Source organism: Excalfactoria chinensis, chromosome 24 (genome assembly GCF_039878825.1).
Source record: "Excalfactoria chinensis isolate bCotChi1 chromosome 24, bCotChi1.hap2, whole genome shotgun sequence".
NCBI lineage: Eukaryota > Metazoa > Chordata > Aves > Galliformes > Phasianidae > Excalfactoria > Excalfactoria chinensis.
Genome location: NC_092848.1, coordinates 3,248,505 through 3,261,910, shown reverse-complemented (window position 1 = coordinate 3,261,910; position 13,406 = coordinate 3,248,505). Strand labels below are relative to the sequence as shown.

Below are 13,406 nucleotides of genomic sequence, written 5' to 3'. Positions count from 1 at the left end.
CCCAAAATCGTGCGGGGTTTCTTTCTTTCTCTCTTTGCCCTTTATTGGGGTGGGGGGGTTCCCAGCTTCTCGCAGCTCTGTGCTGCGATGTCGCAGGTGTAGCCCTGGGGGCAGCAGTGCTGGTGGTCCTTGCAGCACACAGCCTAAAGGGGGGGGGGGGGTAGGACATGTTATGGGGTGGGGGGGGACATCGTGCCACCCACTGCCACCACCCCATTGCCAGCCCAGGTGCCCCCCAGGAATGGGGGTGGTGGTTGGGATGGGCTGCAGCATCCCCTCCTGTCCCCAAAGCCCCCCCATGGATCTGCCTGACCCCAACCCCCCCCCACTCCAACATCCCCCCCCCTCCCAGTGATGCTTTGACCCCAAACTCCCCCCCCTCCAGTGCTACTCTGATCCCAACCCCCCCCACCCCAACATTCCCCTCCCCCCAGCGCCACCCTGACCCCAAACTGCCCCCCTACCCCAACATCCCCCCCCAGTGCCACCCTAACCCCCCCCCCACCCCAACATCCCACCCAAGTGGCCCCAACCCCCCCCACCCCAACATCCCTCCCTTCCCAGTGCTACTCTGACCCCAAGCCCCCCCCATCCCAACGTCCCCCCCCCCACAGGTGCTACTCTGACCCCAACCCCCCCCTACCCCAACATCCCCCCCCAGTGCCACCCTAACCCCCCCCCACCCCAACATCCCACCCAAGTGACCCCAACCCTCCCCCCTCCCAACACCCCCCCCCAAAACCACCCTGACCCCAAACACCCCCCACCCCAACATCCCCCCCCAGTGCCACCTTGACCCCAACCCCCCCCACCCCAATATCCTCCCATCCCCCAATGCCACCCTGGCCCCAACCCCCCTCCCAACATTCCCCCCCCCCCCAGTGCCACTCTGACCCCAAACCCCCCCTATCCCAACATCCCCCCCCTCCCAGTGATGCTTTGACCCCAAACTCCCCCCCCTCCAGTGCTACTCTGACCCCAAACCCCCCCTATCCCAACATCCCCCCCCAATGCCACCCTGACCCCAAACACCCCCCACCCCAACACCCCCCCCCCACAGGTGCTACTCTCACTCCAACCCCCCCCTACCCCAACATCCCCCCCCAGTGCCACCCTAACCCCCAACCCCCCCACCCCAACATTCCCCTCCCCCCAGTGCCACCCTGACCCCAACCCCCCCCATCCCAACAACCCCCCGCACAGGTGCTACTCTCTCCCCAAACCCCCCCTACCCCAACATCCCCCCCCCAATGCTACCCTAACCCCCCTCCACCCCAACATCCCACCCGAGTAACCCCAACCCCCCCCCACCCCAACATCCCCCCCCCCTAACACCACCCTGACCCCAAACACCCCCCACCCCAACACTCCCCCCCCTCCCAGTGATGCTTTGACCCCAAACTCCCCCCCCCCCAGGTGCTACTCTGACCCTAACCCCCCCCACCCCAACATCCCACCCGAGTGACCCCAACCCCCCCCCAACACCACCCTGACCCCAACCCCCCCCCACCCCATTCCCCCCCATGTTACCCCCCCCCCCATTCTCCCCCCTTACCTGCTCCAGGGGGCAGCACCCCCAGGTGCCCCCGCTCCTCCTGCAGCACGTGCTCCCATCGGGGCAGCTGCTCCTGTCGTCACACCTCACGCCCCCCCCCCGACCCCGCAGTGCCGGGCTCTTCTTCAGCCAGGGCAGGCGGACCCCCCCCCCCTGCAGGCACGTCCCCCCCTGGGGGTCGCAGGTGTAGCCCTGGGGGCAGCAGTGGATGTGGTCGGGGCAGCACACGGCCTGGGGGGGGGAGGGGAACAAGTGGGGTTTCAGCACTGACCCCATAGCGGTGGGGGCTGCCCCCTGAGCCCTATAGAGGTATAGGGGACGCCGTCTGTAGGGACACCTTGTCCCAGCATGGGGACAGGGGACGCTCAGCCCCACCCCAGGTAGGACATGGGGACGTCCCATTGTGGGGACATCCCATTGTGGGAACATCCCATTGTGGGGACATCCCATTGTGGGGACATCTGTCCTTGCCCCATTATGGCTCTGGGTGCACTGAGCCTCATCCCATGGAAGACGTGGGGACATCCACCCTTGTCCCAGCACGGGGACACCCAACCTCAGCCCTTGGAGGACATGGGGACAATGGCTCCGGTCCCAGCATGGGGACATCCATCTACCCTTGTCCCATCACGGCTTTGGGGACCCCCAGCCTCATCCTATGGAAGACATGAGGACATTTGGCCTTGTCCCACTATGGGGACGAGGGGACAGCCAACCCCATTGCATGGAGGACACGGGGACAACTGCCCTTGTCCCATTGTGGGGACAGCCAACCCCATTGCATGCAGGACACGGGGACAACTGGCCTTATCCCACCATGGGGACACCTCTGTGTGACCCACCATGGGGACACCCAGCCCCATCCCACACAGGACAGTGACACCCCCCCGTCCCCCCATCACCTGCTCCAGGGGGCAGCAGCCCCACTGCCCGGAGCTCAGCCTGCAGCACGTGTCCCCATCGGGGCAGCTCATCTCCTCGTCGCACTTGACGTCACCAACCGAGGACGACGCGGCCACGGCGGCCACCGACGTCCCCACCGACGTCCCCTCCGTCCCCACTTGGGGTCCCGGTGCTCTCGGTGTCCCCTGGCCGCGTGTCACATCCCCCCCCGAGGTGCACATGGAGCGCTGCAGGTCACACGTGGTGCCTTGGGGACAGCAGTGCCAGCCGTCACTGCAGCAAACTGCCTGTATGGGGACAGCGTGGTGACAACACGGCTGGGAGCGTCATGGGGGGATGGGGGGACACTGGGGGACACACTCACGTTCTGTAGGGGACAGCAGCCATATTGCCCCGATGGCAGCTGGCAGCACGTGGCGCCGTCGGGACAGGAGGAGCTGTTGTCGGGACACAACACCCGGCGCAGCGCTGTGGGGTGGGGGGTCACTGTCACCCCATGGGGACATGGGGGTGTTGGGGTCATTGTCACCCATGGGGACATGGGGGTGTTGGGGTCATTGTCACCCCATGGGGACACAGGGGGTATGGGGATTATTGTCACCCTATAGGGACATAGGGGTATTGGGGTCACTGTCACCCCATGGGGACACGGGAGGTATGGGGATTATTGTCACCCTATGGGGACATGGAGGGTGTGGGGTTCATTGTCACCCCATGGGGACATGGGGGGTGTGGGGGTTATTGTCACCCTATGGGGACATGGGAGGGTCATTGTCACCCCATGGGGACACGGGGGGTGTGGGGGTTATTGTCACCCTATGGGGACATAAGGGGTGTTGGGGGTCATTGTCACTCTATGGGGACATGGGGGGTGTGGGGGTTATTGTCACCCCATGGGGACACGGGGGGTATGGGGATTATTGTCACCCTATGGGGACATGGAGGGTGTGGAGATCATTGTCACCCTATGGGGACATGGGGGGTGTGGGGGTTATTGTCACCCTATGGGAACATGGGGGGGGTCATTGTCACCCCATGGGGACACGGGGGCTATGGGGATTATTGTCACCCTATGGGGACATAGGGGTGTTGGGGGTCGTTGTCACCCTATGGGGACACGGGGAGGGAGGCAGGGCTGGGACATGGGGGTGTAGGGACAGGGATGTGCCATGTCCTGTGCTTGGACACAAGGGGACGGGGACAGGCTGTATTCAGTGCCAGGACATGGGGACGTGACATGGGGACATGGGGACACGGCAAACCCAGTGCTGGGCCATACAGACACGGGGACATGGGAGCTGGTGGCATTGAGGTGCTGTAGGCCACAGTGTGGGGACATGGGGATATGGGACACGTCATACCCACTGCTGGGACACGAGGATATGGGGACACAGGATGGGGATGTGCCATAGTTAGTGTCAGAACGTGGGGACATGGGGATGGGGACAAGGGGACAGGGCTGTGCCATACCCAGTGCAGGGACATGGGGACAGGGACATGGCAATGCAGGGACATGGGGACAATACCTTACCCAGTGGCAGGACATGGGGACACGGAGATGTGGGGACATGGGGATGGGGACAGGGCTGTGCCATACCCAATGCAGGGACATGGGGACATGGGGACAGGGCAGTGCCATACCCAATGTAGGGACATGGGGATATGGGGACATGGGGACAGGGCTGCCATACCCAATGCAGGGACATGGGGACATGGAGATATGGGGACAGGGCAGTGCCATACCCAATGCAGGGATGTGGGGACATGGGGATATGGGGATATGGGGACAGGGCTGCCATACCCACTGCAGGGACGTGCTGAGGTTGGTTCATGGCATCACTTGGGCTCTTCCACGCCGGGAACTTGGTGGCCATGGGGACGTCCCCCATTGGTGACAAGCAGCGTCCGTGTTCCAAATCACAGCTGGTGCCGTGGGGACAGCAGTGCTCCTCGTCCCGGCAGCACACGGCCTGCGGGCAGACACCGTCACCCCCCATCCCATTATATCCCCCCATCCCATTATATCCCCCCATCCCATTATATCCCCCCATCCCCATGTCCCCCCCGTCCCCCCGTACCTGGGGCATAGGGCAGCAGCCCCACGTTCCCTTGGAGGTGACGCAGCAGGTGGCGTTTTGGGGACACTCGGAGGCGCCATCGGGACACTGCAGGGCCGTCACGGCAGCGCCTCCAACCAGGGTCAGCCACAGCCTCAGCGCCGGCCTCATGGCTGCGGACACCTATGGGCGGCACCGACCCCCCCCTTCCATTGCTGGGTCTTGTGCCTCAGTTTCCCCGTCCCCAAAGCTCTGACCCACAGCGCCACCCACCCCACAGCTCCTCCAGCCCCACAGCTGCCCTCACCCCACAGCATCCCTGAACCCATAGGTCCCTCCCATCACACAGCTCCCCCCACCCCATAGCTCCCCTCACCCCATAGCTTCCCCCACCCCATAGCCCCCTCTACCCCATAGCTCCCTCTACCCCATAGCACCCCCGACCCCATATCTCCCCTCACCCCATAGCCCCCTCTACCCCATTAGCACCCCTGACCCCATAGCTCCTCTAACCCCACAGCACCCCGACCCCACAACACCCCCCACCCCACAGCTCCCCTTACCTCCTAACATCCCTCCACCCCATAGCAGCCCCTCACCCCATAGCTCCTCTGACCCCATAGCACCCCCCGCCCCGAAATACCCCCTATGCCATAAGCTGACCCCACTCCACAGCTCCTCTGATCCCACAGCTCCCCCCACCCCACAGCTCCCTGATCCCATAACATCCCACACCCCACAGCCCCCCTTAACCCATAAGACCCCCCACCCCATAACACCCTTTCACCCCATAGCTCCTTTGATCCCATAGCACTCCAGACTCCATAACGCCCCCCACCCCATAGTTTCCTTGACTCCATAACACCACCCACCCTACATCTGCCCCCAACCCCATAACACCCCCCACCCCACAGCCCCCCTCCCTTTTAGGGCCCTATGGGTGCCACCACCCCCAAGAAGAACCGGTCTGGTTGGGGGCAAAGTCCAACAGATGGGGGGGGCCCTAAAGGCAAAGGGAGCGACCCTAAAAGCCAAAGGAGGCCCTATAAGAGAATATAGGGGGGGGGGATAAGAGCCAAAGGGGGGATCCTAAAGGCCACGGGGGGGGGCTATGGGGGGGGGGGTGTTCCTGGCCCCGCCCCCCCAGCACCTCCCCCCCCCCCCATTACCCCCATTACCCCCCATTGCCCCCCATTACCCCCATCACCCCCCAGTTAGTCCCATTACCCCCCATTATCCCCCATTACCCCCCATTACCCCCCATTCCCCTCCCCGTGCCCGCACCGTGCGCGCTCCCGACGCTCTCCTCCCTCCACGCCCCGCCCCTCCCCTCCCAAAGCCACGCCCCCCTCCCTTCCCATTGGCCCTTCGCGCCCTCCTGCTCCACTCCCATTGGCCGCCGTCTGTTGGAGGGCGGGAACATCAAGCCCCGCCTCTCCAACACGTGCTCCCCGCACTCCACTCCTATTGGTCACCGCCGGCAGAAGGGCGGGGACAACAGGTCACGCTCCTCCTATCACGTGCTGCGAAACCACATGACCGCCCCCCCCCCCTCCCCCCCCCCGGTTAGGGTCAGTGCGATGAGTGCGGCCGTTCTCAGCCGGACCGGCCCCAAATCCCATAGAGGGGAAGGGGGGGGGGGGGGGGAGGCAGAGAAACGGGAACCGCCCGGGTCTGGGTGGGGGGGGGGGGCTGTTGTATGGGGGGGGTCCTATAGAGACCCTCATCGTTTGGTCTGGATTTGGGGGGGGCGGGGTGTCCTATAAGAGCCCCCATTCATTGAATCCAGATTGGAGGGGTCCTATAAGAGACCCCCCCTCATTAGATCCGGATTATGGGGATGGGGGGGTCCTATAAGAGCCCCCTCGGTCTGGATTTGGGGGGGTGGGGGGTTGTATAAGCGTTCCCCATTCATTGAATCCAGATTGGAGGGGGGGTCCTATTCATCCCCCCCCCATTAGGTCTGGATTAGGGGGGTGGGGGGATCCTATAAGAGCCCCCCATTCATTGAATCCAGATTTGAGGGTGGTCCTATAGAGCCCCCCCTCATTAGGTCTGGATTAGGGGGATGGGGGGGAGTCCTATAAGAGCCCCCCATTCATTGAATCCAGATTGGAGGGGTCCTATAAGAGCCCACCCTCATTAGGTCTGTATTTGGGGTTGGGGGGGGTCCTATATGAGCCCCCCCTCATTGAATCCAGATTGGAGGGGTCCTATAAGATCCCATTTAGTCTGGATTTGGGGGCGGGGGGAGTCCTATAAGAGCCCCCCCTTCATTGAGTCGAGATCTGGGGGGGTCCTATAGAGCCCCCATTCATTGAATCCAGATTGGATAAGTCCTATACGAGCCCCCCCTCATTTGGTCTGGATTTGGGGGCAGGGGGGTCCTATAATCGCCCCCCATTGTGGCTGCATTTAAAGGCTCCCAGCTGAGCCCCCCCATTGTGCCCGGTTTGGACCCCCCCCCCCCCTCGAGACCCCCCCAGACCCCCCCAATCCCGGTGTCCCCCCTAAAGCCGCCCCACGTGTGTGTGTGTTTGGGGGGGGGGGGGTAGGGGACAGACCCTCCCCCGTGTCCCCACAGCCACAACGTCACGCCGTGCGGCCCCGTGTCCTTTATTGCTCAGATCGCGGACTGTTCCTGCCGCTGCGCTTCGGTTCCGACGGTCCGTTCCGGTTCTGCCGCCATGGCCGCGTGTCGCAGCGCCTCCATGTGCTGCTCGGCGGCCGCCAACGATCGATCCACCCAGTCCCGGTCTCCCGGTTGCGGACACGCGCTGCGCGTCACCAGCACCAGGTGGGTGACGGACAACAGCAGCGCGGCGGCCCTGAGGGGGGGTTGGGGTTGGGGTTGGGGTTGGGGTTGGGGTTGGGGTTGGGGGGGGGGCGGCCGTCAGGTCGGGCTGTGGGGTCGGGAAGCGGCTCCTATAGGATCCCAGCCCGACCCGCAGCGCCCCCGCCGTTGTCACCTGGCGTCCAGCAGCTTGGGGTCCAGCGGGGGGTACATCGACCGGACCACGTCGTCCACCCTGGGGGCGGCACAGCAGTGGGGGAGGTGATGGGGGGGTCCTGACAATGCAGCCCCCCCCCCCCCCCATAAACCTGCCCTCACCTGGGGCTGATGCGTTTGGCCACCACGATGATGTCAGCCAGGCTGGACGGAGATTTGACCCGGGCGCCAGAACCCATCGTCATGGCAACCAGCTTCTCTGTCAGCGTGTGGCAGATCTGCGGGGAACGGGGGAAGGGGGACAGCAACATGGGGACACCAATATGGGGACAGCAATATGGGGACAGCAATATGGGGACATCAAGTATAGGGACAGCAACATGGGGACAGCAACATGGGGACAGCAATATGGGGACAGCAACTATAGGGACAGCAACATGGGGACAGCAACATGGGGACAGCAATATGGGGACAGCAATATGGGGACATCAAGTATAGGGACAGCAACATGGGGACAGCAATATGGGGACAGCAATATGGGGACAGCAATATGGGGACACCAATATGGGGACAGCAATATGGGGACAGCAACTATAGGGACACCAATATGGGGACATCAAGTATAGGGACAGCAACATGGGGACAGCAACTATAGGGACAGCAACTATAGGGACACCAACATGGGGACAGCAACATGGGGACACCAATATGGGGACATCAAGTATAGGGACAGCAACATGGGGACAGCAACTATAGGGACACTAACCATGGGGACACCAACATGGGGACGCCAACAGTAAGGACTTTGGGACAATGGGGACAGCAACCATGGGGACAGCAACCGTAGGGACACCAACAGTGGGGACTTGGGGACCATGGAGACACTGGGGACACCAACTGTGGGGACTTTGGGACTGTAGAGACATTGGGGACATCAACCATGGGGACATCAATTGTGGGGACACCAACCATGGGAACACAAACAGTAAGGACTTTGGGACCATGGGGACACCAACTATAGGGACAACAACCATAGGGACACCAACAGTGGGGATTTTGAGACCATGGAGATATTGGGGACACCAACCATGGGGGCACTGAGAGTACCAACAGTTGGGACACTGGGGACACCAACACGAGTGCTATGGGGACCACGAGGACATTGAGACCATGGAGACATTGGGGACACCAACAGCAGGGACACTGGGGACATTAACGGGGTCATTGGGACCATGGGGACATTGGAGACGCCAACTGTGGGGACACCAAGCAGGGGAACAATGGGGACACCAACAATAGGGACACCAACAATAGGGACACCAACAATAGGGACACTGGGATCACGGGAATATGGGGGACACCAACAATGGGGACTTTGGGGACACCAACCATGGGAACATAGGGGCCACCAACTACAGGGACATTGGGGACATCAACTATGGGGACATCAGAGACAGTGACCATAGGGACACTGGGGACACCAACAGTGGGGCCATTGGGGCCACTCACCTTGAGGATGGCGATGCAGTGTGACACCAGGCCCCTGCGGATGGAGGAGGGGTGGATGGGGGCAGAGCCCACCCTCACCCCCATAGCAGCGGTGACAATATGGGGTCGGGTGACAATATGGGGTCGGGTGACAATATGGGGTCGGGTGACACGGTGCTTACGAGGCGTCCTCGATCCAGTCCTCGTTCTCCAGGATGGCCTCGATGTGTGGGTTGGTGATCACCACGTCGTCCAGCTCCAGCTCCGACGGCTCCGACTGCGTCTCCATGGCCCCAATGAGGTCCACGATGGGTCTGGAGGGACACGGGTGGCTTTGGGGACATCTGGGTGCCGCCTCTCCATCCCCACTGCGGATCTTCCAATCCCAATGCCGGAACGTGTGACATTCCCAACGCTGTCCCCAACCCATGGGGTCTGCGCCATCACATTGGGGTCCACACCAGGACACAAGGGGACAAGGACATGGGGACAAGGACATGGGGACAAGGATATGGGGACAAGGACATGGGGACAAGAACATGGGGACAAGGACATGGGGACAAGGATATGGGGACAAGAACATGGGGACAAAGACATGGGGACAAGGACATGGGGACAAGGATATGGGGACAAGAACATGGGGACAAAGACATGGGGACAAGGACATGGGGACAAGGATATGGGGACAAGGACATGGGGACAGCCTGGTGCCACCTCTCCGATCCCAATGGGGCTCAATCCAACCCAATGCCATAATACATGACACAACCCCAACGCCGTCCCCAACCCATGGGGTCCATGCATTGCCCATGGGGACACACCAAGGGACATGGGGACAAGGACATGCCCAACGGGGCTCAATCCAACCCAATGCCATAATACATGACACATCCCCAATGCCATCCCCAACCCATGGGGTTCATGCACCACCCATGGGGACACATCAAGGGACACAAGAACAAGGCCATGGGGACAAGGCCATAGGACAAGGCCATGGGGACAAGGCCATGGGGACAAGGCCATGGGGACAGGGCCGTGGGTTCAGAGCTCACTTGGTGTCGTAGGGGTGCAGGAGGTCTTTGGGGCGGCAGTAGCGCTGCCTGCACACCACCACCAGCGCCACGAAGGACACCAGGAAGATGGTGGCCAAAACCCCAATGGCCACGATGACCACCGTCTCCATGGCTCGGCCCCGTCGGGATCAGGCGCTGCGCTCCATCCCGGCCCCAAAGGTGCCTGCAATGGGGTGGGGACCCCCAGAGACCGACCCTGTGGGGATCTGGGGATCCCAAGGATGGTTTAGACAGAGAACCTGAGAGCTGTTCCTATGGGGATCCCCAAACCGATTCCAGTGGGGATCTATGGGCACCAAGTCCAGTTTGTATGGGGAAATCCGAAGCCCATCTATATGGGGCTCTGGAGGACCCCAAGCTCAGTCCCTATGGGGACCCCCAGTGCCTATCCCTATGGGGCTCCGGGGACCCCTAGACTGGTTCTTGTGGGAAACCCCAAAGCCTGGTCCCTATAGGGACCCCCAAAGACCATCCCGATGGAACCCTGGAGGATCTCAAGACCAGTCCCTATAGGGAACCCCAAAGCCAGTCCCTATGGAGCTCTGAGGATCCCCAAGATCAGTGTGTAGGGGAACCCCAAAGCCCACCTGTATGGGGCTCTGGATGACCCCAAGACCAGTTCCTATGGAGACCCCTAGAGCACGTCACTATGGGGCTTTGGAAGACCCCAAGAGTGATTCCTATTGGGAATCCCAAATCTCATCCCTATGGGAACCCCCAAAGCCCATCCCTATGTGGCTCTGGAGGACCCCAAAATTGGTCCCTATTGGATGATCCCAATGTAGATGTCTATGGGGAAACCCTAAGCTTGATCCTTATTGGGAACTTCAAAGTGTGGTCCCTATGGGGCTTTGGTGGGGCACTGAGCCTGGCCCCTATGGGGAACCCCACAGCCATCCAAAATCCCACCCACCAAATCCCATCCCAATGGGGGGCTGGGGACCCTAAGACTGATTCCTGTGGGGAACCCAAAGCCCATCCCTATGGGGCTCTGGAGGACCCCAAGTCCGGTTCCCACGGGAATGCAGGGTCCCTAAACCAACATCTCTTTGGGGGACACCCCAATCCCAGTCCCTACAGACTTAAGGGGACCCCCGGAGACCAGTCCCTATGGGGTTCTGCTATGGGGTTCTGCTATGGGGTTCTGCTATGGGGATCTGCTATGGGGGTCTGCTATGGGGTTCTGCTATGGGGGTCTGCTATGGGGTTCTGCTATGGGGTTCTGCTATGGGGTTCTGCTATAGGGGTCTGCTATGGGGGTCTGCTATGGGGTTCTGCTATGGGGCCCGGCCCCTACCTGCGTGCAGCCGGATCTGTGGGGATCAGGGCTGGGAATGGGATCGGGGCCACTTCCGCAGCGCGGCTGCGACCTTTGCACCGTGAGTAATGCTGGGGGGGGGGGGGGGGGGGACCCACACATCCCGCCCCACAGCCCTACAGCCCCCAACCCCTTTCCCCCTTCTTTCCCTTTTCCCCCCTGTTCCCCCCCCACCTTTTTCCCCCCATTTTCCCTTTTTTCCCTCATTTTTCCCTTCTCCCCCTCCCCCCCCCCATCCCACAGATCTGTACCACTCCGCCCCATCCCCACCACCCCCCCCTTAAAGCAGATTTGCGGCCCCAAAGCCGATCCCGCCCCATAACCCCACAGTGCCCCCAAAGTGTGTGTGTGTGTGTATGGGGGGAGGAGGAGGGGTCACCTCCCTGCCCCAATCCTAAACCCAATCCCACCCCCCCCCTCCCCCAAACCTGGAGCTGCGCACCGGGGGCGCACAGTGGGGTCTGTGGGATCTATGGGGCGGTGTAGGGCGGTGTAGGGCCGGCCTCCCCCAGCAGGCACCGCCCCCATAGCCACGCAGAGGGGCCTCAGGGGGAACCACGGGGTCCCAAAGAGTCTCCGCTATGTCCCAAAGCGGCCCCAGTCCCTGCTCCGAAAGTGACCCCGATGGATCACAAAGTAGAGCCCCAAAGAGCCCCAATTTGCCCCAATTTGCCCACAAAGTGGCTCCAAACGCCCCCTCCTCCATCCCACATTCAATCACAGAGATCCCAAAGTGCCCCCAGGTGTCCCCATTGACTCACATAGAGCTCCCATTGTGCCCCAAGGAGCCCCAAATGTCCCCAATTCCATCCCAAAGTGTCCCCATTGACTCATTGTGGCCCAAAGTACCCCAAAGTGTCCCCAGTGACTCACAGAGTGTCCCCAAGTGTCCCCATTGAATCACAACGACTTCCCATTGTGGACCAAAGTGCCCTAAAAGAGCCTCCAAAGGTACCAAAGAACCCCAATGCGACCCCCAAAGTGTCCCCAATGTCCCCTACAGCCCCAAAGTGTCCCACAGTGCCCCCATGACATCCCAGAGCCCCCATTGTGTCCCCATTGAATCACAGCGTTCCCATTGTGGCTCTAAGTGCCCCACATTGCCCCCATGACACCCCATTGTGTCCCCATTGACTCACAGAGTTCCCATTGTGTCCCAAAGAGCCCCAATGTGTCCCCAAAGAGCCCTCCGATGTCCCCTACTCCATCCCCATTGAATCAGACCCCATTGTGCCCCAAAGTGCCTGACAGTGTCCCCACTGTGTCCCCATTGACTCACTAAGTGTCCCCAAACATCCCATACCCCATCCCAGTCCCATACTCCATCCCATTGAATCACAGGGATCCCACTGTGCCCCTTAGTGCCTCATAGTGTCCCCGTGGCATCCCAAACCACCCCGTTACGTCCCAAAGCGTCCCCATGACACCCCAAAGTGCCCCAGCTGTGCCCCAAAACACCCTTGCTGTGACCTGTCCCCATGGGGTCCCACAGCATCCCTGTGTCCCCACCGATGTCCCCATTGGTGCCCTCACGTCCGTGTCCCCTTGTTCCTGATGGTGTCCCCAAGTCCCCATTGGGGTTCTAAGTGTCCTTGATGGTGTCCCCACTCCCTTGATTATGTCCCCCATGTCCCCATTAGGGTTCCCATTAGGGTCCCCATTAGGGTTCCCATTAGGGTCCCCATTAGAGTTCCCATTAGGGTCCCCATTACGGTCCCCATTAGAGTTCCCATTAGGGTTCCCATTAGGGTCCCCATTAGGGTCCCAATGTTCCTGACGATGTCCCCATGTCCCCACTGTTGCTCCCTTTTCCCCAGTGGTTTCCCCCATGTCCCAGCTGATGTCCCTATGTCTGTGATGATGATGTCCTCATGTCCCTGATGATGTCCCCAAGTCCCCATTGGGGTTCTAAGTGTCCTTGATGGTGTCCCCACTCCCTTGATTATGTCCCCCACGTCCCTATGAAGGTCCCCATGAGGGTTCCCATTAGGGTCCCCATTAGGGCTCCCATTAGGGTCCCAATGTTCCTGATGGTGTCCCCATGTCACCAAGCCACCCTCGT

General features: G+C 61.4%; 2 protein-coding genes across 7 annotated transcripts; both read right to left on the bottom strand.

The window, feature by feature from the left end:
• Positions 1–17: 17 nt before the first annotated feature.
• Positions 18–5,841, bottom strand: GRN (granulin precursor). The gene is made up of 7 exons (XM_072356785.1): positions 5,800–5,841; positions 4,537–4,698; positions 4,260–4,428; positions 2,823–2,926; positions 2,458–2,745; positions 1,556–1,786; positions 18–143 (listed from the first exon to the last, which is right to left on the bottom strand). Exons 2-7 carry the CDS (start codon positions 4,684–4,686, stop codon positions 42–44), a joined length of 1,044 nt encoding a protein of 347 aa, XP_072212886.1. The 5' UTR covers positions 4,687–4,698; positions 5,800–5,841; the 3' UTR covers positions 18–41.
• A 1,274-nt stretch (positions 5,842–7,115) lies between these two features.
• On the bottom strand, positions 7,116–11,847 carry TMEM98 (transmembrane protein 98). Of its 6 annotated transcripts, none has more exons than XM_072356671.1 (8): positions 11,773–11,827; positions 11,324–11,389; positions 10,006–10,232; positions 9,136–9,267; positions 8,975–9,008; positions 7,628–7,743; positions 7,485–7,544; positions 7,116–7,343 (listed from the first exon to the last, which is right to left on the bottom strand). In XM_072356671.1, exons 3-8 carry the CDS (start codon positions 10,134–10,136, stop codon positions 7,139–7,141), a joined length of 678 nt encoding a protein of 225 aa, XP_072212772.1. In that variant the 5' UTR covers positions 10,137–10,232; positions 11,324–11,389; positions 11,773–11,827; the 3' UTR covers positions 7,116–7,138. The 6 variants fall into 6 exon arrangements, with proteins under 6 accessions (XP_072212772.1, XP_072212773.1, XP_072212771.1 ...); XM_072356672.1 differs by having other exon boundaries at positions 11,324–11,339; positions 11,773–11,810; XM_072356670.1 differs by lacking the exon at positions 11,324–11,389 and having other exon boundaries at positions 11,787–11,847.
• Between the last annotated feature and the right edge of the window lie 1,559 nt (positions 11,848–13,406).

Coding starts and splice junctions, on each gene's coding strand:
- TMEM98 (XM_072356670.1), bottom strand. CDS start 10,136: ATGGAGACGGTGGTCATCGTGGCCATTGGGGTTTTGGCCACCATCTTC. Junction 9,009..9,135: donor GACTGGATCGAGGACGCCTC/GTAAGCACCGTG, acceptor CTCCATCCGCAG/GGGCCTGGTGTCACACTGCA. Junction 7,545..7,627: donor GCCAAACGCATCAGCCCCAG/GTGAGGGCAGGT, acceptor TGCCGCCCCCAG/GGTGGACGACGTGGTCCGGT.
- GRN (XM_072356785.1), bottom strand. CDS start 4,686: ATGAGGCCGGCGCTGAGGCTGTGGCTGACCCTGGTTGGAGGCGCTGCC. Junction 2,927..4,259: donor TCAGCACGTCCCTGCAGTGG/GTATGGCAGCCC, acceptor CCCACCCCACAG/CGCTGCGCCGGGTGTTGTGT. Junction 1,787..2,457: donor GCTGCTGCCCCCTGGAGCAG/GTGATGGGGGGA, acceptor TCCCCCCCCCAG/GCCGTGTGCTGCCCCGACCA.